Source organism: Electrophorus electricus, chromosome 4 (assembly GCF_041902795.1).
Source record: "Electrophorus electricus isolate QZ-2024a chromosome 4, ASM4190279v1, whole genome shotgun sequence".
In the NCBI taxonomy this organism is placed as follows: domain Eukaryota; kingdom Metazoa; phylum Chordata; class Actinopteri; order Gymnotiformes; family Gymnotidae; genus Electrophorus; species Electrophorus electricus.
This window is the reverse complement of record NC_137500.1, coordinates 931,636-955,602: the sequence shown is the minus strand read 5'-3', so window position 1 is coordinate 955,602 and position 23,967 is coordinate 931,636. Positions and strand designations below refer to the sequence as shown.

General features: G+C 43.0%; 1 protein-coding gene across 11 annotated transcripts; it reads right to left on the bottom strand.

Moving 5' to 3' along the window:
* Positions 1–1,464: 1,464 nt before the first annotated feature.
* Positions 1,465–23,873, bottom strand: LOC113583852 (uncharacterized). 11 transcript variants are annotated; one of them, XM_081711767.1, is made up of 5 exons: positions 11,616–23,873; positions 8,242–11,115; positions 6,725–6,890; positions 3,422–3,503; positions 1,465–3,077 (listed from the first exon to the last, which is right to left on the bottom strand). In XM_081711767.1, the coding sequence occupies exon 1, from the start codon at positions 16,833–16,835 to the stop codon at positions 14,358–14,360; it is 2,478 nt and encodes an 825-aa protein (XP_081567893.1). In that variant the 5' UTR covers positions 16,836–23,873; the 3' UTR covers positions 1,465–3,077; positions 3,422–3,503; positions 6,725–6,890; positions 8,242–11,115; positions 11,616–14,357. The 11 variants fall into 11 exon arrangements, with proteins under 11 accessions (XP_081567893.1, XP_081567894.1, XP_081567900.1 ...); XM_081711768.1 differs by having other exon boundaries at positions 6,725–8,409; positions 10,849–11,115; XM_081711774.1 differs by having other exon boundaries at positions 6,725–11,115; positions 11,616–14,035; positions 14,321–23,873.
* Positions 23,874–23,967: the final 94 nt, after the last annotated feature.

Sequence of the window (23,967 nt, the reverse complement as noted above, 5' to 3'; positions counted from 1 at the left end):
TTAGTTCCCCTGTCGTGTCTGTTTTCCTTTTGCATCCTGGTTGTTCCGTTTCTTGGTTTCCTTTTCTCCGCCCCTCGTCTGTTCCTTAATCCCTGCCCATTGTTTTGGTGCCCTCTGTTTATATGTTCACCTGTGTCTGGTTAGTGCCTTTTTGTCTTGGTTATTGAAGTCCTGTGTTTGGTTTTCCATGTTGTCTGTTATTTTATTTTATTTTATTTTATTTTTATTTTATTGGCCATTGTTGTATTTGTATAATTAGTCGTGTCTGTTTTAGCCTTCCAAGTTTTTTTTGCCTTCACTCATTAAATAGCCTCCTGCTTTTGTGTTCTGCCTCTCGCCTCATCCCTGCTATAACGTTACAGAATAACCGATCCTACAAGTTCGCTGCAGTGAGTGTTCTGGATGGCAGACAGATCGACGCCTACAGCAGCAGGGACGGAATCAGGACTCTCAAACAGGTCTGGCTGAAGAAGCTTCCAGAGAGATTGGCAAAGAGGCACTGATGATCTCAGGAAGATGGACTGTGGCTTAACAGTACTCAGTTCAGTTATTGAGGACTTTCAACACAAGATATCCAGTGAGAAAAGGCTAGTGTTAGTATCTTCAAACTTTATTTTATGATATTAATGCAGCAGGAGTAGATCTACATTATAAATGCAACAGATATTATTTATATCTTCCATACACAGTACAGTTGTTTGCTATACACCTGTACCTCCATTAAAAACACCATCTAAATATGCTACCAGAGATACTAATCCATGTGTCATTTAGATGTTGTATTAATTTAGTCCCCTGAATGTAAACATTAGGTGTAAATTCTAGTGTCACTGTGTTCTGTTGGTCATGTGTGGGAAAGTGAAACTCATGTGTCTACATCTCTCAACTCAATTTCAGATATTCACATCCTTCAGTGGCTCACTGGCTGTGAGACTAATGCAGCATTTTAATATTGTAAGTTACATTAATGAATATGGCTATGATGGAGAACATCTCATCTCTTATGACTGGATCTTCCAACAATGGAATGTCTTATTTAAGCAGGTCAGGCACACAGCAGAGAAGTGGAATAATGTACATGGCCAAAACAATGTTCTTATGTGATGTGTGGAGTGGATTAAAATTTATTTGAAATGCAGTAAAACTGAGATCGGTCAATGTAAGTATTTGCTCTCCTCAGTAAAACCTGTCTCCTACACCATGGGGATTTGACTCCAGTCCTGGAGCTCTGCTCTGCTGTCATGGAAAGATTTTTCTCTTGAGTTGCATTGGTAGCTCAGTGGTTAAGGTACTTGACTTATAATAAGAAGGTTGCTGGTTCAAGCCCCATTGTTGAGGCCCCTGAGCAAGCCCCTTAACCCTCAATTGCACAAGTCGTGCTGAGTAATAATTGTAGGTTGCTTTGGATAAGTATCAGATAAATGTAAATTCAGTTTAGGTTCAGCACAAGTAAAAAACACAGCATTTATATAATCAGGAATAACCTTTTATTACAAAATCAATTCTCTTTAGCAAGGACCATTCAGTCTCGAGAGGAAAAGCTAATATTTAATCATTTGTGTTCATCTTAGATTCCATACACTTCACCAGAGGGGGAATCTTAACACCATCTGATTCTTCTTCTTCCTAGCCTTGTCCCACCAGTGCAGAGTCAGCTGCTCGGCTCTTTTCGATCCTTCGGGTTGCGATGAAAGCTGACCGATCAGCTTGTCGCCACAGCCTGACGTCGGGTCTGTGTTCGGCTCAGCGCCACCTATGGGCAGTCTCCAGCGGCACCTCTATGAGGAATGGATGCCACCATCTAACACTGTGTCTGACTGGCTTGCTAGAATTCTCTGCTGATCAGTTTCAGCACACTGGTTGTCAAATGGTCATCTGGATGATGTACAGCAGATAGGACTCATGTATCAGGTCAGTGACCTCAGTAATGTCTGTGCTTTCCTCCCTTGTCAGAATTAAAACATATTGTTTAGCACCCAGAACATGAACCCTTCGATTTTGAGCAATTAAACTGCATTTGATTTCACTGAGAAAAGGAAAAATACATTTCAACATGGTCCTGCCTGTCTTGTACTGTGTATGCATGCATAGGTTGGTTAAGTGTGCCTGGTTTAAGAGAGAGTGTGCCTGGTTTAACCTTCAGTGAGGAGTCCAGTTGCATCCAGTTTGTGAACCTGGAGAGAGCACCTGGAGAGAGCATCTGGACAGCCCAGAAGACACAGAGTCAGTATGCAGTCAGAAGCATGGGAAACATGATCGCTAACGTCTGGTGAAATGACCTGAACTTTAGTTTCATGAAGGGGATTTGGACATCCACCCAGTGAAACCCAGATTGGCAAACCCAGATTTGTAATCTGTCCTATCACTGTCCGATTACCTTCACACTTACATTCGCTACTTTTCATTTTTATTGCACTGTCCCATTCACTCTGTGCATGTTTGTTTTTAATGACGGTCATACTGATTAGAGTGATATGAACAATGAAACAAACTTTTTCATGTTGTGTAATGGGGAGAACCAGGAACCAGACCCTACATTTAATGAAGTTATACATGGATGGGATGTGAAAACAATCATGTTCAGCTATCCTACACAGCACTGGACAGTCACAGATCTCCTCTAATCACAGGTGTAGAATGATCTGGGAACTGACTGAGTAGTAGAAAGAACTGACTGTACTGTCTTAAAGTTTGTGTTATTAAAGTCCCCAAGCACAATGAATGTAGCCTCCGCACACCTGGTTTCTAATGGTGTCATGCACGTGTTTCAGTGTCAGGTCAATGCCAGCAATACACACTGTAGGAGTGATTACTGTGGAGAGGTCCCTTAATAACCAGAATGGGATCTTGATGGTGATGGACTCCAGGTTGGGAGAGCAGAATGGTTTAACAGTGTGCACATTCCTGTGATCACACCATGACTCGGTGATTATGAAACACACTCGCTGCCTTTGCTTTTCCCCGTGAGGTCCCAACCTCGCATTGAATGGAGAATCCTGGAGGCTCAAAAGGAGGGTCAGGGACCCCATTAGTCAGTCCGTTCTCTGTGAGACAGACCACGCAGCAATCCTGCCTTTCTTGTTAAAACAAAAAAAAAAATTAAGTCACCAATTGTTAATCTTATTTATATCTAATAGACTTTACCAGTTGCAGACCACAATACTGCTACTGTAAATAAATCAACTGATATATAGAAACATGAATACACATAAAAGAACACTATACTTAGTTGAAGTGCATAGAGATCCACTTCTGATTGAACGTTGTGTGTTTACACCTGCTCTCTCTCTCTAGATAAAGTGGATGTTTATGCATTTGCAAAGAAATGTATGACTGACTCCAACAAGCTGACTCTGGCCTGCCTGGTCACAGGTTTCTACCATAAAGATGTGATGATGAGTGTGAGGAAGACCACCACTACCTTGCCTGAAGTGTTGCTAGCATCCTCAGGAGTCGGACCCAATGATGTTGACAACTACCAGCTGAGGACGAGTGTGGACATCCTGGAGAATGAAATCAGAGATTCTGACTGTTATGTAACTCGTCTCAAAAAACCAGTAATTTAAAAATGAGGTAACTATATTATTGATGTGTTGAGAATCATTTTACTAACACGTATAATTAAATACAGTTCAATAAAGTTTGTTAAAAGGTTCAGTAACATTTATTAAAAAGCAGCAATAAAGAGTAAAATTATTTTACATTTATAAATGTAATATTTGACAGTGCAGAATATGACATCTTCAGTTTGATTATTTGTTTTTGTAGATAAAAAATGGAATGACTGTTCAGAAGAGAAAATCATGAGTGATATTTTTGGAGTAGTGGTCGGAATGCTGATCACACTGGCCGTGGTTGGTGTGATCGTCTATTTCCTTAAAAACTGACCATGTGGTCATAATATTTGGTGAGTAGATCTATATAATTACTGCTGCTCTGTATTCCTAGAGGGTTTCATGTATAACACCATAGTCATTTCATGGCAGAAAGAGTAAGTTTCACAATTGAATGCCATATAGTATGTGCTTAGAAAACTAGCTGAACTCAATATATTAAAAAGAAAGTTAGATTTAATGCAATCTCTCATGGCTTTCTTGGGGAATGATGGATCGAATGTGTCCAGTAATGGTTGTGTATATCTTCAAGTAGCTGGTAGCAAATGGAGTTTATGATAAACTTTACAAAATATCTTGGCCTGTTTCACCAGAAGAAGATTGAGTCTGTCCAGACTACCACATACACCTGGAGCTGCATTTCCAAGTGTCACCTTTCCTGTGTTTCCTAACGCTTTGTCAAGTACCACTGAACTAACACTGTCACTGTCACTGACAAGGCAAGATGAAAAGATGAAGCAGAAGAATAAGAAATCTCTCAGTGAAATTTACACTTAATGATCTGACTACACACAACTTTGATGAATAAGGGCCAATGTCATTCCTCCACCAACAATGCCACAGTCATCATTGACAAAGAGTGTTTTATATTTGATACATTCATACTGTAAATCTTTTGTTTGTTGTTTATTTCAGTGGTTACTTTTTAGTGTTTGTTCTAATGCTGAGTGTGATTTGGAGTATGATTTGCATACTGCATTACGGAACTGTGACCATCACACCATCCTACATGATGACATAATTTTGTCCTTTACACCATTTTTAAGTGTCTATATTTAAATAAGACTTCTGATTTCAAAATATTTAATGATTTTCCAATCATTCAAAACCTCACCAATGAAAAAAAATTGCATACATATCATTTTTGTGAATTTAATAATTTTACATTTCCATTTGATATATTGCATTGTTTGGTAGCAGCCATATTTAGATGCGCTTGTATTAACATTTTATAAAAAGCTTGATTAACTTTATGCTGCCCTTCCTTTCTGTTCACTTGCCTGTAAATAACAACATGTAAATAACAACACCACGGAATAGCCTGGTGTGGATTCATTTCCCAGGTGATTTTTTATTTGGTTTGCTGTCTACACAGATGTATAACTTTAACTTTTTTATCCAAAACATTTTTTAACCTGATGGACAAGGAGGAAGAGCAAGAGCCATAATCTCAGAAGAAATAAGAGCGACAATCATAGGCCATGTTCTAGTTCATGGAGTGAGCACAAGTGAAGCAGGACTACATGTTCAACATAATTTACGTAAGCAGGTTCTCAGTGGCCTCTATAGAAAACAGGTAAAATGACTCTAATCTTTGGTCCCTGAAAATTACAGTACAGTATTCAGTAGGATTCAGTATTCAGTCTCAGTAAACCACTCCACCAAAGCTCTAGAAAGTGGACAGGGAAAAAGGTTTCCTTGTAGTATTGTCTGTATTGTATAGTATTAGGGGAAACATGTCAGTACAGTATTATAGCATGTACACTTCTAACAAAATGATCCTTTGTAGGATGGAAAGACTGGCACTTGAGAGTGGAAGGACACATTCTCACAACAACAGGATACTCACATTGTTGATATTGTCCTTCAAAATAATGTAATTTGACTGTGTGAAAGACAACAGCAAGTTGTTGACTAAAATGTGAATCTACAGCACTACTGTATTACATACATCTAGAGTGTACTGTATGTAAAGCAACACATGCATACAGAGACATATAGCATGCCAGACTTCATCATTTACAAAACTAATATTACAGTACTCTATTTTCCATGAGTAAAGGGAGTGTTTGAATTGGAGTCCATGGAGAATACATCTACTTGGATGAAGCTGCGTTCAATCTCATGAAGATGAGAAGGAGAGGTTGCATCATCATTGGTCAACGTGCCATTGTAGAAGTGCCTGGGTAGAGTGGTGGTAACATGACATATGTGCTGACATCAGCAACTCTGGGGTTCACCACCACCATGTGACTTTAGGCCCCTACAACACTGACTGTCTCATAACACTTCTGGATGTTCTATGGGATACTGTGCTCAGACAAGAGCATCAAGGTCATGATTAGGCAAAGCATCCTATGCATGTTGTAATATGGGAGAATGTGAACTTTCACGGAGCTCCAAGAATTTGTGAACAGTTTATGACCCATGTTTTATAAATGTATGTCTCCCACTATACTCTCCCTTCCTTAATCCTACTGAAGAATTGTTCTCAACATGGTGGTGGAAGGTGTATGACCAAAACCCTTATAACCGGTCAATGGCTGCAGCTTGTGACAACACAGGAGTAGAATCTGTTCAAGGTTGTTGCCTAGCAATGGAGAGGATTGTCTCTGATGTAGATGAAGTCCTGTGACCTGACTCCGCCCACAGGCATGATGCTGAGGCAGAATGAATGATACATTGCCTATTGTAACCATATAGTGTTTTTTAAACATTTTCTTCTTTACATATAAAGAAGCTTTACATATATTTTGATAAGTGAAGGAATGTAAGTGGTAATTCTGTTAGATCTTTTATCTAATCTTTATCTAATATTTATTTAGATCTTATTTTTACTGAGTAACCACTAGAAACTGGAGGGTTTTTTCTTAATTTGTTTTATATGCACAAAACATCAGTTTTCCAACAAAATACTACAAGAGTATTTAGAATGTATATAATAAATATACAATAATTATATAAAAATATATAATAAATATAATAAAGCATCCTTGTAGGATGCATTGCAAGATTTACACATAAAATCACGGTAGGCCGGGCCAACTCTGAGAAGGAGACGCCCACATTAGATGAGGGACGTACCGGTCATTCACCCCGATCTAAATCACCTGTTTACTGATGGGAGACACCTGCTCTTCATCACTATGTCTCCCAATTAATACATCCACAGGTCCAGAGGAACAGCGCTGCGCATTAACGGTCCTGGAGACCCCTGGAAGTCTTCGGGATGTTAAGACTTTGCTTTCAGAGTTTACTCTCAGATAACTTTGTTACCTGCAATTATCATGGATAATAAAGAGCCCGTCAGTTCAAGTTCACGTCTCACTTCTTCTGTGCCGCCGACGTCACACATAAAATACATGCACATCAGTGAGGCTGCTCACTACCCTCTACTCCATATTATCCTGTCATTAAACATTCACTGTATCCCATCAGTTCTCTTTGCAGTTACCTCAGCGCATAGGCTGGGGATGTAACAGGGGTTAGGTTCTACCCACTACACAACATAATACAAATAAAAATTATTTTCCTTGTTTGAATCACTATAATCAGTATGACCAACATTAAAAAATAGACATGCAAAAAATGATTAGGACACTGCAGTAAAAATATAAAATAGCATATGCATGCATGACTTTCTGCGACAGGGTAAGCAAGCAGTGATGGGACAGAACAGAAAGAGAACTGCTACTCTGGGTTTCAGTGGGATGATTATGTAAATAAGAGCCAACATGTTCTTCTTATTGCAAAGTCAACATGCTACATGCACAGATTCAAGATCTCCATGCTTGAAATCTTAACAACAATGAACAGTCGATCTTGGTATGTGTTGTTGGGGGGGGTTGTACAGTGCAACTATGAGCACAGTGATCGATTCCCATGGTAGGTCTACATTTAACAGTCACAAGCTCCAGCAGTGGAGACAGCACAGAGTTCTTTCATCATTTCATGTTGATACAGACACACACACACCCTTCTCTAATTTTGCTGGACATAACTATATTTCTGTCAGCACAAAATGAAGTGAGCCCATCCAGCATTTCAGGAATACCATTGAGCAAGTAGTAACCTAGAAACCAAATCTACTTTACAAACACAAGCACACTGATTCCTAAGTGGCTACACTCTAAATTTACTAGAGTATAACAGCAAACACACAAACTCACACAGTGACAGCAGACACAGGAACAAGGGGTATAAATACACAGACTAATGAATGCCAGTGAGATACAGGTATAACAAATAAAGGGCAGGGGAAACTAAAACAACAGGCAGAACAACAGAACGAAACCAAAACCAAAACCAAAACCAAGGAACACATGGCAGGTGTCAACATGGGAACTGCAATGCCAGGGGAGGGGTAAATGACATTAAGTTTCGTTTTACAAGAATACATTATTGGATGTACCAAAAATGTGTATGTATTACAGAAGCTTTGTGTTTCAGTCCTGGGGCCTAGTAGATCAGGGTAGTGGAGCCCCAGTACTGGAGTCAAAAACCCCTGGTGTAGGTTTTACTGTGGCAAGTAAATACTCACTTTGACTAATATCAGTATTACTGCATTTCAAATAAATCTTCATCCACACCACACAAAAAAGATTTTTGTCCATATTTAGAATTTCACCTCTCTGCTGTGTGCTGGACCTGCTTAACTGAGGCCTTCCACTGTTTGGATGTCCAGTCATAAGAGATATGAGATCTTCTCCATCATAACCGTATTCATTAATGCAACTTAACATATTAAACGTTGCTTCAGTCTCACAGCCAAACCTCCACTGAAGGATGTGAACATCTGAAATTGTGTGGAGAGGTACAGACGCATGTAGTACTCACACACATTTATGCACAGGCACATTTAGTTTACAGACATATAAAGACTTATTCCATTCTTACCTTGCAAAATATTATCATTGTGTTTTTGTGTGTTTTACTGTTTTTCTGGTCTGGTTATTGCATTACCATGTGTGTTGGTTTACCTGATATTTTTGCATTTCGATCTTGGATTTTGGACTGTTTCCTGACCATGGCTCTGACACCCCTTTGGCTCATGTTTCTCTATCATCTGGTTTTTACCCTGATGTGTGTGCTTACTACTCTGGTGGACTCCTGTTTTTTCATGTTAAAACATTTATGATTATTCCGCAGGCATGTCTGTTTGCGAACCATCATAATATTATAATATATGGTAAATATGTACAGCAGATTGCTCTGTTGGGCCCCTGAGCAAGACCCTTTACAACTTGAGAAATTGAGGGTTTTCAGTCATAACTGTAAGTCACTCTGCATAAAAGCATCAGCTAAATACCATAAATTTAAATGTAAAAAAACGTAAATGTAATTGGCAAGGGATAATCCAATACAGCAGTCAAAATACAGGTAAGGGTCAGAACCAGAATCACAGCATTCACAGTGCCAGGGAGCATCACAAACAGGGTATCAACAGTCCAGATCAAAATCCAGAAAGACAAGATAATCAGGCAGACAAATCCAACTGGGACAGGTAAAAAACAGAAGTACCTATCGAAAAAATATCAGTAATACAAAAAGACAATCAGGAGTACCGCTCAGTATTCACCGAAAATACTTCAAAGTGTGAGTGGTAATGGCAGGTATAAATAGGCAGAGCAAATAGGCTACAGGCGGTGTTAACAGTTTGATGATCAGGATCACGTGACTTGTTGGTTATTGGCTGAGTGTTCCTCATCATCATTGGAATGGGAGTTGTAGTGATCCAAGGAAATGTGTAGCTTGACACCAGTGCAGACTGGAATAACATGTATAGAATATTAAACAACTAATTTCTGCATAGTACTTTGTCTTACAACCCCTGGTATGGAAGACGACGCATCCAGCAGTGGGTCTACCCTGGCTCCTGGTATCGAGGACAACATACAGCTCATTCTCTATGCCACACCTAGGGACAAGACTGTGACTCTTGAAGACATCAAATTGGCCTCTCAGCCAACCACAGTGGCTTTACACTGCAGCCCCTCTCTCCCAGTGACTGTCTCCACATCCAAATGCACACCCATGCCTACTCCAGCAGCAGCTGCTTCTTTGGACCTACCACCAGTCTCTGTCTCCGGCATGGAAGACACCACTCTGTTGGTCCCCAGCATAAAAGATGCCAGACTTTCAGTGCCTGTTCCCAGTGTGGAAGACACCAGTCTGCCAGTTTCTGTTCTCGTGCCTCCGGACCTCAGTTTGGAATATGCCAGACAGCCTCCAGAACCAGTGCTGATCGTTGCAGCACCTCTGGACCAACCACTGTTGAATGCTGCTGCGTCTCCAGACCTCCTGGACCCGTCGCCCCCAAAACACCACCATGCATCCAGACCTCCTGGACCCATCGCCCTCCAAACACTGCCATGCCTCCAGACCTCGCAGACACACAGCCAGCATTAGCTACACGGCGAACCTTCAGGAGGTTCCTAAGGTCATTCTGCGAGTCTCACAGTCTGTACCCAAGGTCACGACCCACAGCAAGCCTTTATCCGTAGCTGTGACCCATGGTCCTCTAGCTCCTCTGGTGTGAACTCTCCATGGCACCTCCCCACAAACATGCAGCATATCATATGTCTGTGTTTTGTCGCCCTCCTGAGGCCACAACTCACAGCTCTATAGTAACCATTCCCCCTGACTCATCAGTGGTTGCTTCCCATGGCTCACTGACAGCCATGCCTGGTAACTCTTTAGAAACTCTGAAGACTGCCTTACCTGCTGTCTCTTTCATTAGCCCCGAGGGCCTTTCCTCTGTCTGCCTTATGTGCAGCTGCTCCTGTGTTGCCTGCTCCGTTCCTGGTTTTGTCCTGATTATTGTCTCTGTACCCATACCTGTTTACATTAAGCTACAATAATTCTGTACCTGTTCAAGTACCTATACCCATGCCTGTTGTATTTTTGATGGTGTTTATTGAAGTTACGAGTAGATGGTGTTTTTGATAGCAGTATGGGTAGATGGCGTTGACTGTGAGGTATTTCTGCCTGCACCATCTCCAACAGTTCACTTCTGACTCAAACGTCAGCATAGCAATGATTCTGTCCTCTTAGAAAAAGGTCAGAACACCCCACCCTCATCATAGCTGAAGCATTAATAATGTCATGTTTACATTTATGGCATTTTATCCAAATCATCTTACAATCATGGCTGAGTACAACTTTGAGCAATTGAGGGTTAAGGGCCTTGCCCAATAAAATAAGCTTTCTGAGCAATTGACGAACATTTTCTTACCTGATTTATTGTTTCCAAAGTCATTAATAACTAAACTGAGCCTGTTATTTAACCAATGTCCATTTTCCTGTAGTTCATCAGTGCCTCTCAGCCAGTCTCTCTGTGGAAGCTTCTTCAGCCAGTCCTGTTTGGGAGTCCTAATTCTGTCCCTGCTGTTGTAGGAGTCAATCTGTTGTCCATCCAGTACAGTCACTGCAGTGAACTCAAAGGAGCCATCTGGGAAGAGTCTGGATTGGATCATGTACTTGTAATATATAGAGTGTTTATCTATAGGAATCAGAGACACAAAAAGACTAAGTAAGAAAAGATGATTATGATAATAAGAGAAATAAATATAGAGCAAAGTGAAACTGAAACTGATTTCCCATGTGGAAGCATATGGTGCCAATCTAAGAAGGACATGATCATTTCAGATCTATTTGAGTTCTAAACAATGCCTGCATTTTGTTTATTGCAATAATCTTTTACTACAGGTGAATTTTACAATTTTGGCAAGTCATACTAGTGCCCATGTATGCTAAAAGAACACATTTCAGCATGCCTGTACCATGCTGAAAGTATCTGTAAGAATGATTAACTCAAACAAAAGAGGCATTTTTACACCCACAGTCAAAAGCTACTGATCTGAATAAACCACTGCAGGTACATATACATTTTACTTTTATGGCATTTAACAGACAATCTTATCCAGAGCAACTTACAAAAGTGCTTTGTCATTTACTCATAGAATATTCTAGTACAATACAGTAGGTTAGAGTCCAACATACCAATGAACTAGAATACTGTAGACATACAGGGATAAATGCTGATACCTAGAAGTACAAAATACATAAGGTCTATCTTAAACAATGAAAAGTGCAATAAACAATAAGTGCTAGAGTTTGTTAAACAACATAAACAATACCCTACAATAACTATTAATTTAGCCAGTCAATATGGGAGCAGAGCCAGTAGTCCTTTAAATATTCCACAAATAGATGGGTCTTCAGTCTGCGTTTGAAGACTGCAAGGGACTTTATTGTCCAGACAGCAAGTGGGAGTTCATTCCACCTTCTTGGAGCCAGGACAGAAAATAGTCTCGATACTTGTCATTCATGAGACCTGAAGCAAGGTATTTCAAGCCGAGTTGTACTTGATGTTTGAAGTACTTGAGGTATGGATCGGCCTTTGACCATTGACAACATGTATGAAGGGGCTAGTCTATTTTTGGCTTTGTAGGCAAGCATCAAGGTTTTAAATCTGATGCGCGCAGCTACTGGAAGCCAATGAAGGGAGCACAGCAGTGGAGTAACGTCTGAACTTTGGAAGATTGAAGATCAGTCATGCTGCTGCATTATGGATAAGTTGTAGAGGTTTGATGGCTCTTAGAGGAAGACCAGCAAGTTGCAGTGTCTAGCTTTGAGATCACAAGAGACTGCACAAGGATCTGGGTAGCTTCCTGCGAGAGAGAGGGCCAAATCCTTTGTATGTTGCAAAGGAAGAATCTGCAAGATTGGGTTAGATTTGAAACATGAGTTGAGAATGGCAACTAGTTGTCCAAAATTATGCCCAGGCTATGGGTAGCTTCGGATGGTGATACCAGGGAGTTCTCAAAGGAAACTATGAGGTCATGGTAAGGGTCACCAAGAGAACGAGTATACAAAGAGAAGAGAAAGAGGCCTAATACTAAGCCCTGTGGAACTCCAGTGGAGAGTCTACATGGTTTGGATGTGGATCCTCTCCATGTCACCTGATAGGACCATCCCTCCAGATAGGACTGAAACCATCTCCAAGCAGAGCCAGTCAAACCAAGCCTGGAGAGAACAGAGAGACAAGAGAGCAGAAAGAGAATGTTGTGCTTCACTGTGTCAAAGGCTGCCAAAACGTCTAGAAGAATCAAAACAGATGACCGTGTGGCAGCTTTAGCAGCATGAATTACTCCATCAGTGCTATGAGGGCTGTTTCTGTAGAAGGTGCCGGTTTGTAGCCAGACTGATTGGGATCATGCAGCTGGTTCTGGGTGAGGAAAAGAGACAATTGATTGTAAACTGCTCATTCAAGGGCTGTTGAGAGTAAAGAGAGAAGTGATACTGGTCTGTAGTTGGTGACATTGGAGCTGTCAAGTGTGACTTTCTTGAGGATTGGTACCACCCTGGAATAGAGTGGAATGATTTGGATCCAGCGGACATGTAGTCAGATTGCTGAAAGTCAGGAGTTAAAGAATTTCATCTGATGAGAGAGGAGAAAAAGAAGTCAGAGTGTTGGATGTAGGGGAATACACACTGGTTGGAAGAGTGGGAACAGAGGAAAAGGACTGGTGGATTGCTGCAACCTTCTCCTCAAAGAAGGTGATAAAATCCTCAGGAGTAAGAGATGAGGAAGGAGGGGGAGGGGGAGGATTAAGGAGAGAAGAAAAAATAGTGAAGACCTTGTGTGGATCAGATGCTAATAATTCAAATTTTTCTCTGTAGTAGGATAACTTTGCAGATGTTACTTCCAGTGAGAACTTGGAAAGGAGAGACTTGTATGAGCTGAGGTCTGAATCTACGTGAGATTTCCTCCACCTCCTCTCTGCAGTCCTTAGTTCTCTCCTGTGGCAGTGAAGTGTTTCTGTTAGCCAGGGGGCAGGTGGGGAGGACTTGGCAGGTCTAGAGGAGAGAGGGCACAGAAGATTCATTGATGAGGAGAGTGTAGAAATGAAAGTATTTGTAACTGTATCCAAAGAGAGAGAAGACAGAGTCAGGGTGAGGAAGGGTGGACAAAATAGTAGAAGTAAGGGAAGAGGGAGTTATGGAGTGCAGATTGCGATGGAAGGAGGAAGAACACGCTGGGGAGGACTGGATGGAAAGAAAAGGAAGGGAGAGAGAGAAGGACAGAAAGAGATGGTCTGAGAGGGGTGTGACTACAATGTCCGATATTGTGGTGGTACAAGTGAAGACCAGGTCTAGAACATTGACCACTTGGTGAGTCGGAGGAGAATGACAGGAATTGGTAACATTTGAAGAGCCAGCTCGCACGTTTGTGTGAGTGTGTGTGAGTGAGTGTGAGTGGTCGCTGAAGAAGGACATCAGAGCTGAATGCAAGCGCCCAGGGTCATTTGCCATTCCAGTGCAAGCTAACTTTTGCAGTTTCAAGTTTGGTTTATTCGTCACATACAGTCATACACAGTATAACTCGCAGTGAAATGGTGGAGAGTGCTCTGTCCAAACTGAGGAAAAGAAAACAGGGGTGCCTAGAGAAATATAGATATTCTATATATGTGAAATATATATATGCAAAGAGAAATATATATATTCTATGTATGCACAAAATATATTAACAATGTATGTACAATATATGTATATTATGACTATATACACAATGTACAATGTATTTGGTTGTTTATGTATATGTACACAATCTACAGAATGTACAGATCCATTTCGTATAATAACATATCTACAGTTGTTGTGTTACAAGGTAATTGAATATAAATCTATATATACAGATATACAGTTATGTTACATGGTGGTGGTGGTCCCCACAGTTTATCAGTTTCCCTGATTCAGGGCCCGAAAGGCCTGTGGGAAGAAGCTCCTCTTCAGTCTCTCTGTCTTGGTCTTCAGGGAGCGAAAGCGCCTCCCTGACCTCAACAGAGAGAAGAGCCTATTGTTGGGATGGGTGGGGTCCTTCACAATCCTCCTGGCCTTGGTCTGGCACCGCTTGTAGTAGATGGTCTGCAGGTCAGGAAGTTCCATGTGAGTGATGCGCTCTGCTGAACGCACTACCCTTTGGAGTGCTTGTCTGTCCTGCTTGGTGCTATTCCCAAACCAGACTGTGATGTTCCTCATGAGGATGCTCTCAATAGTGCAGGTGTAGAAGTTCCTCAGTACCTTGGAGGGCAGTCTGAAGTCTCTTAGGCATCTGAGGTGGTAAAGACGCTGACGAGCCTTCTTTGCCAGGGAGTTGGTATGGTGGGACCAGGACAGGTCCTGCGAGATGTGAACACCAAGGTACCTGAAACTATCTACTCTCTCCACCGTGGTTCCACTGATCCTCACAGGTTGGTAGTGCCGCTTCTGCTTCTTGCTGCAATCCACGATCAGCTCCTTTGTCTTACTGACGTTTAGGAGGAGATTATTTTCCTGGCACCAGTTTTCCAGGTGTTTAATCTCCTCCAGGTAGGCCCTCTCGTCGTTGTCCGAGATCAGACCCATGACAACGGTGTCGTCAGCAAACTTGACAATGATGGTGGAGCTGGAAGTGGCTGTGCAGTCGTAGATGTACAGTGAGTAGAGCAGGGGGCATAGGACACAACCCTGAGGAGCTCCAGTGCTGAGGGTGAGGGTGGATGAGACGCAGTTGCCCACCCGTACTGATTGTGGTCTGTCTGTTAGGAAGTTGGAGATCCAGTCGCACAGGGATGTATGCAGTCCTAGATCCCCCAACTTAGTAGTGAGTATGGAGGGGATGATAGTGTTAAATGCTGAACTGTAGTCGACAAACAGCATTTTAACATAATTTCCCCTCCATTTGTCCAGGTGAGTCAGTGTAGTGTGGAGAAGATGTGCAATTGCATTGTCAGTGGAGCGGTTGTGGCGGTATGCAAACTGCAGTGGGTCCATGGAGGCTGGCAGTGAAGATGTGATGAAGTCTCTGACTAGCTTTTCAAAGCACTTCACCACGACTGATGTGAGGGCAACAGGGCGGTAGTCATTGAGGTCGGAGGGTCGAGGTTTCTTCAGGACGGGGACGATGGTGGATCGCTTGAAGCTGGACGGGACGATACCGAGCGTCAGGGAGAGATTGAAGATGTCGGTGAATACCAGGGCTAGCTGATCTGCGCAGGCTTTGACGACCCTCCCGCAGATACCGTCTGGACCCATTGCTTTCCTGGTATTCACCCTTTTAAACACTCTCCTCACGTCACTCTCCGTGATGATGAGAGGGCGCTGTTCTATGGTGGGCTCCGCACATGCGCCATTGGCTGCGCCGATAGTACCATTAGCAGTAGCGCTGCTAGCATTAGTGCTGTTAGCACTAGCGCCGTTAGCGTTGGCGCTGCTAGATGTAGCCTCGAAGCGAGCGAAGTATGTATTCAGCTCGTTCGCCAGAGACTCATCCGCACTCACCAGTCCGGAGGGTGGGCTTCTGTAGTCCGTGATCGTCCGTAGTCCCTGCCACAGGGATCTAGAACCACTCTGCTGGAACTGTGTCTCTAGTTTCTTCCCGTAGCGCCGCTTCGCCTCCCTCACCACCCTACGCACTCCGAATGCTGCAGATTTGTACTCGTCCATGTTCCCGCTGATGATCCCCGCATTGTAGGCAGCAGTGCGAGAGTTCAGAGCCTCGCGGTTGGTTCTGTCCACCCAGGGCTTCTGGTTGGGAAACTTCTTGATGGTGATTCTTGGGATCGTGTCATCCACCAGTTTCCCAATAAACCCCACTACTGCCTCCGTAAACTCACTGACATCATCAGTGCTGCGCTGGAACATGTCCCAGTCCGTGTCATCCAGAGCATCCTGCAGAGCGGCCACCGATTGGTCTGTCCAGCACGCGACCTCCCTCTGAACCGGAGTTTCCCGTTTCAGCCGTTGTTTATATTTTGGTAGGAGGAAGATGGCGGCCTGGTCCGACTTACCAAACGGTGGATGAGCTAGTGCCTTGTAACTGTCCTTGTATGGGGTGTAGCAGTGGTCTAGTGTCCTATTTCCCCTGGTGGGGAAGGTTACGTGCTGGTAAAGGTTGGGCACTGCAAGCTTGAGGTTAGCGCTGTTGAAATCCCCAACCACAATAAGTGCAGCATCCCGGTGCTGTGTCTGAAACTGTGTGAGAGCCTCATGAAGTTCACACAGTGCAGTGTCCATGTTGGCCTGAGGTGGGATGTACACGGTGTTGATGATGACCGAAGTGAACTCCCAGGGAAGGTAGAAAGGACGAAGCTTGAGGGCGAGCAGCTCCAGGTTGGGTGAGCAGGAGCGGGTGAGAGTAACAACATTGGCGTTGTTGCACCAGCTTTTGTTTACCATCACACACACCCGAATCTGCCATCCTGTCCATGCGGTGAACCGAGAAGAACTCGGCCGGCTGGATAGCGTGGTTTGGTACCGCTGGGTTCAGCCATGACTCGGTGAAGCAGAGGAGATTGCAGTCCCAAATGTCCCTCTGGAAATTTATCCTGGCCCGGAGGTCATCGAGCTTGTTGTCCAGAGACTGGACGTTGGCTAGCAGGATGCTAGGTAAGGGAGCTCGGTGTGCCCGAGCCCTCAGCCTGTTCCTGACGCCGGCTCGCTTCCCTCGAGGCCTTTTCCTCGTGCCGCGTCTTTTGTTTTCCCTCGGGATCTCTGTCGGCCATCTTGGGTCCGGGGTTACAGACGGCTTGAGGTGAGTGCTATGTAGATTAAGAGAAATAAGGGTGTCTCTGCTGTACGAGATACGCGCCGTGGTGTGTAGAGAAGGGCTGCGGAGAAATCAGGGGTAGCGGGAAGAGTGAAAAGAGCAAAAAAGATAGCAAAAAAAAGAGCGAAAAAAGTGGCAGGTGTGGACGGAGCAGTCATGATGGCAGCCAACCTCACCGGCGCCATCTTGATTGACTCACTTCATATCAAATTTGCAGGCTCAATCAGCTTCTGCAAAAACAGTGTTGTGTTTTCACAAGATGACTGGCTATGATTACACCACCACAGTGACATACCATATCCCAACCGCTGTGATACATCCTATCAAGCTGTGACACCAAAGGAGTTCAAGGAACCTGTTCAAGACCTGGTCACGCAAGGAATTCTGAAGGAGAATTGCAACTCTGGCAGATGAAGAGACAAATCAGGAAAGACTGCTGTGATGACACCATTCAGCCAGTAAACTCGTATGCCTTGTATGTCTGGACTCTAGCACCCTGGAAACATTTCAGTGCCTCATAAAGGTAGTGCTGGGAGATCTCACATTGGATGATGTCCTCGTATTCTCCAGGGACACCAAGTGGGCATGAAGCTCCAGTTTAAATGTACTATATTCCTTAGCATTCCTTTTAAATCCCTGCAAGCCCCAGCTGGAAAAATCTATTACATGTTCCACTCCTTGATGTTATTGGCTTAGCACTGCATCAAATCCTAGGTAACTTCCATTCATGGTCACAATTAACAGAAACTGGAAATCAGGGCAGGCAAACACTGTGCAGGGTGGGGGAGTATTAGGCACTTCCTCAGCTCATCATAATCAGCCTAGCGGTCTTCACGCCACAGAAACGTTTGTGGTGATACCTTTATTACACCCAATCTGAGCTTTGCCCATGAGTGAATACAATGGACTTTCCAACTGTGCAAAATGTGTTAAAAAAATCCAATTGTGAGGTACACTATAAGCTAGGGAGAGTCACCCAGAATGTGGATGTGCTGTCTCGCATCCCAGTGGCCCCAGATGCTGAGGATAAGAAAGATTTCTTGGTGATAAAAGGAAGAAGTATGACCCTGCCTATGGCCTGCCCAGGGTTCTTGGGTAGAAGTAAAAAGCCTCAGTTCCACTGTGATTCCTAAATCCCCAATCAGATCATTTTAAAGTTAAACATTAAAGTTAAACAGCTGGTCCCGTCCTTCATTGCAGGTTAACATTAACAAACATTAGCGAGGCACCCTCTGAAGAATCTCTAATAATCACACAAAGCTCACCCCCCCTTCTTATACATATTAGTGTTTGCATTCTCCCCCATTATATCCCAACCATAGATTAGTCAATATATGCAAATTGATTATTATATATTTGTGACATTACGAGTTTGTTCTTCGTACTGTGGTGTTTCAAGGTTTTGTTTTACAGGCTACCCACACAAGGTCACACTACGCTGTGTGCAAAATTATTAGGCAAGTTGTATTTTTGAGGATTCCTTTTATTATTGAACAACTACAGTGCTCTCGGCAAATCCAAAAATGTTAATAAACCTCAAACCTGAATATTTAAGAAAGTAAGAGTCAGGTTTTGGCTTTCTTGGGATCATATGTGTCTGCATAATTATTGGGCAACTAAAAGAAAAATGGAAATTTCCCATCTCACATGATTATTTTAATCTGTTAAAGTGAGAATAATAAACAAAAAACTTAACATTGACAAACATTTGACATCTAAAAAAATAAATCAGTGACCAATACAGCCACTCTTCAATAAGAGAGTCATAAGCCTTCCATTCAAGAAGTCTGTCAGTTTCTTAATCTGTTGACGATCAACTTTTTGTGCAGCAACCAAAGCCTCTCAGATACTGTTCAGAGAGCTGTACCGTTTTCCTTCACTGTATATCTCCTGTTTAAGACGGGCCCACAAGTTCTCAATAGGCTTTAGAAAGTGTCTGGCAGTAGGTTTGGGGGTTAATTTTGAGTCCATCTTCAACCCAATACATCACTGAAAACCTAGTAGAGAGTGCATCTCCTTGTTTTTTTTTTATGTTTTGCCATTTTTGTCCTAGAGAATTGAGCTCATGAGAGGGGTCGATTATAGGGCTGATACTCACACCAGTTGGAACCCATTACCACTATATTCCAAGAGAAGACTTCTCTTGACCTTATCCTAAAGATGATTGTTTTTCTATACATTTCTGAGCCTGCTGGAGAGATAATATATCTTACACTGAGGTCTGCTAGAGCCTACCCAGAATCCCTTGCAGAAATCTGCATAAGCCACAACAGAGGCCTCCAACCTGTACACAAATCATTCTGAAAGGACACAGAATCTCTATACTCCCTTATGTTTCACATGGCCTTGAAAAAGTATTCAACTTTTACACATTTATTAAAAAAAATGAAAACCATGTATCATTTTCTTTTCACTTCACAATTACTTGCTACTTTGTGTTGGTTTATAACATAAAATCCCAATAAAACACATTTAAGTTTGTAGATGTAACATGAAAAAATTTGGAAATGTTCAAGGGGTATGAATACTTTTTCAAAGCTTTGTATGTTATTAATATGTCTATTCATTGTTAAACCTCTCTTCCCTGTAAACACGTTAGGATGCGTCAAGAATCGAAATACCGTAAACTTGTATAGACGCATTCGGATTTAAGCGAAAATGCCTTGAATCGCATAGCGTCAACTTGACCGCGATTATGGGGCTGTGTTGACCAAAACTTCACAAATGTATACTGTCCACACGTTTAGACCTACTTTCACGTTAATCAAGAACAGTTGGATAAAATTTACTTCTCGTAGATGCCAGAACTCGTAGAGTAATTCCAGACAGCAAAAAAAATCTATTTCATCTTCATCACGTAAAAGGTTCGTCCGCATCACTAGTCTTCAGAGCCGGGCGAACCTTTGTTCTTGTCTGCTGAGTCACCGCGATCCCGCAATCTGTACTTCGGTGCACAAATGAAATAGGCTCTTAAGCACCTCTCAGTACTTTTTACATGCTCAAAAGCACCATTCTTAAGATCCAGCCTTTTTGTGAGAGCACATTTCCACTTTCCTTAGTTACCGCGGTCACGCCATCTACACGCAAAAGTTTGACCTTCTCTGTCCGCACTGGCGGCTGTAATGCGCGCCTACATCGTTTACTTCGGTAGCCCGTTTGTGAAACGACATGGAGAAATCTCGCGCTTTTAGTGCAGAGATTGAAAACTCAGAAGAAATGTGTTCTACACCTTAATTACGTTTAATTGGGTCTGATGCGCCAGAGAATACGTGTAAACATGTAGAAGTCTTTTATAAATATAAATATTAAATATTACATAATATATTCATGTTTATGGAGATAACTTTCTTAGCTACTCATAATAATCATGATATTTCTTTGTTATTCTATTTTTACTGTGAGAATGTGGAGAGATTATACAGCAAAACTGTGCAAATGGCTAATTAGTTCACTGTAGTAAATTTCAAAATGCCATAAAAAACACAAATCCAATTGTTATCAATTCACGCCACCGTATTCATGGAGAACACTTTACCACGATTTCTTTACCACGATGCCGATTTTGCCACCAAGCGGGGGCACGTAGCAAAGGTTTACAAAATATAACGTTCGCAGTTTTGAACTTTGGCTGCTATAATGTGTCGCTGTTCTAGTGTTGGCTTTCAGTTCTCTAACGCTTCCAATCTATTACCCACTTAGGAAGAAGCTAAACCTGGAAATGATTGCTTAAAATAATCAACTAAATAACTGACTTTGTGAATTTTAAGCGAGAGCAAGTATGCTAGCATGCTATTTTACTGCTACTGATTTAGATAGCTAATTAAAAGTGAACACATTTGGCATTTTTTAAAAATACACAAACTGGTAAATGGGCAACGATTTGTCAGATATTAGGCTACATTAATACTCAAACATAGCCAGGGTGAAACCAGTTGACTCCTGCATTGCAGAGCAGTATACCAGCAGGACCAGGGGGTGGTCACAATGGCTAGCTGAGTGGTGAGCGTCCAGATGAAATGGTCCACAAGTCTGTCAACCTGGGGGCGGATTGGTGTAGTCTGGGTCGTTTGGACACCCAGATGATTGCAGACCTCAGCAATGACCATTGACCAAAGTTGCACCTTTGTCTCTGTGGAGCTCTTACACCAGCCGGCACCGGTAGATCTTCTCCACCAGCCGCTCCTCTCTGGTCTGGGACTGCATATGCCTCAAGCTGCTTCATGAAGCTTTTCATAGCCATGAAGACATGGATGTTCCCACCACTGGTGGTTGGAAACAAGCCAAGGACGTCTGTGGTGACTGTCTCCATGGACACGCTAAAGCAGAGCGACTGAAGCAGAGTGTGTCTGCTGTAATGACTCCTTCACTGTGGTTACAGCAGCTTATGTGCAGCTCAGCATCCGAGCAGCAGCCCTGATACTAGTGCCCCATTCCACACATCCCCCTGATACTAGTGCCCAACAGCACACGTCACCAATACTAGAGCCCCACACCACGTCTCTTTGATACTAGTGCAACGTGCTACATGTCTCAATGAAAATAATGCCCCACACCACAAATCTCCCTGATATTAGTGCCCAACAATACATCACCGATACTAGAGCCCCACACCACAGGTCTTGATACTAGTTCCCCAAGCCACATGTCTCTCTGATACTAGTGCCCCATGCCACACGTCTCCTTGATACTAGTGCACCGTGCTACATGTCTCACTGATATTGGGCCCATGTCACAAGGCCATGTAGGACTGAGGAAGACACCAGGCATTGTGAACAAAACTGGGCCAGTGTGACTGCTTTCATGATACTTTAGCACAGTCCACATAAAACCTCATGAAGTCTACATGGGCAGTGGCAGCTCAGTGGTTAAGGTACTAGTAATCAGAAGGACAACAGTTCAAGTTGCCACTGTTCGGCACCTGAGCAAGGCCCTTTACTGTCAATTGCTCAAACTGTACTCAGTCATAATTGTAAGTTTTTTTGTATAAAAGTGTTAGGTTTGACACAATCTCTTTACTCTCTCTTACCCACATACAAATGTCTTTGACACTTTGTGAGCTGTGCTGTACGCATGGATGCTCAAACGTAAACAAAGGAATTCGACAGGAAGTCGACCGTTTCATTGTCTCCCAGAAATAACCGAAATAACTGATTTCAAACGTTAAAAATGTCAAACTTTACGGTTTGTGCTTTGGTAATATTTGGAGCTCTCCTCCCAACGCTGGGTGGTACGTTGTTTTGGAGAACATACTGAACCACCGGGAATTGCTAAAGTAGGAATTTACTGCAATGAACTTTATTAATGATAAGGAAAGCGAAATGCAACAACCTTCCAAGCGTGTCTAATACATGTCTGACGCGTTGATGCGGTAGCGTTTGAAATGAGCCTTCTTCGCCTGATATTTATTGTGAATTAAGACTACCCAACATGTGTTGGTATGTTAGATCAGCAACTAAACCAGATCTTTAAGCTATATTTACGACTGTTTAGATAATTAGCTAAAACACTAACCAAATGTACGTATTTTTGAGAGATGCATAATGAAAGTAACCGAATACTCCACATCAGTATAACTCGAGTAATTAACTAATCTTAACGTGTTAAGGTGTTACTATGTTTTTATTCTTTTTTGTTTCTTCCGTAAAACGTTATTTTATGTGTTATGCTAGTAGCCTACACAGTAAAACGAATTAAATCAACTCAGATGATTTGAGGAAACCGATTGACTTAAGCCAATCCAGTTTAGTTTATATCAGTTTATATCAGATGGCGCCGGTGAGGTCGGCTGCCGTCACGACTGCTCCGTCCACACCTGGCACTTTTTTCGCTCTTTTCGCTATCTTTTTAGTTCTTTTCGCTCTTCCCGCTACCCCTGACTTCTCCGCAGCCCTTCTCTACACACCACGGCACGTATCTCGTACAGCAGAGATGCCCTTATTTCTCTTAATCTACATAGCACTCACCTCAAGTCGTCTGTAACCCCGGACCCAAGATGGCCGACGGAGATCCTGAGGGAAAACAGAAGACGCGGCGCGAGGAAAAGGCCGCGAGGGAAGCGAGCCGGCGTCAGGAACAGGCTGAGGGCTCGGGCACACCGAGCTCCCTTACCCAGCATCCTGCTAGCCAACGTCCAGTCTCTGGATAACAAGCTCGACGACCCCCGGGCCAGGATAAAGTTCCAGAGGGACATTCGGGATTGCAATCTCCTCTGCTTCACCGAGTCGTGGCTGAACCCAGCGGTACCAAACCACGCTATCCAGCCGGCCGAGTTCTTCTCGGTTCACCGCATGGACAGGACGGCAGATTCGGGGAAGTCGAGAGGCGGCGGAGTGTGTGTGATGGTAAACAACAGCTGGTGCAACAATGCCAATGTTGTTACTCTCGCCTGCTCCTGCTCACCCAACCTGGAGCTGCTCGCCCTCAAACTTCGTCCTTTCTACCTTCCTCGGGAGTTCACTTCGGTCATCATCAACACCGTGTACATCCCACCTCAGGCTAACATGGACACTGCACTGTGGGAACTTCATGAGGCTCTCACACAGTTTCAGGCACAGCACCGGGACGCTGCACTTATTGTGGTTGGGGATTTCAACAGCGCTAACCTCAAGCGTGCGGTGCCCAACCTTTACCAGCACGTAACCTTCCCCACCAGGGGAAATAGGACACTAGATCACTGCTACACCCCATACAAGGACAGCTACAAGGCACTAGCTCATCCACCGTTTGGTAAGTCGGACCACGCCGCCATCTTCCTCCTACCAA

Coding starts and splice junctions, on each gene's coding strand:
- LOC113583852 (XM_081711765.1), bottom strand. CDS start 16,835: ATGGTAAACAAAAGCTGGTGCAACAACGCCAATGTTGTTACTCTCACC.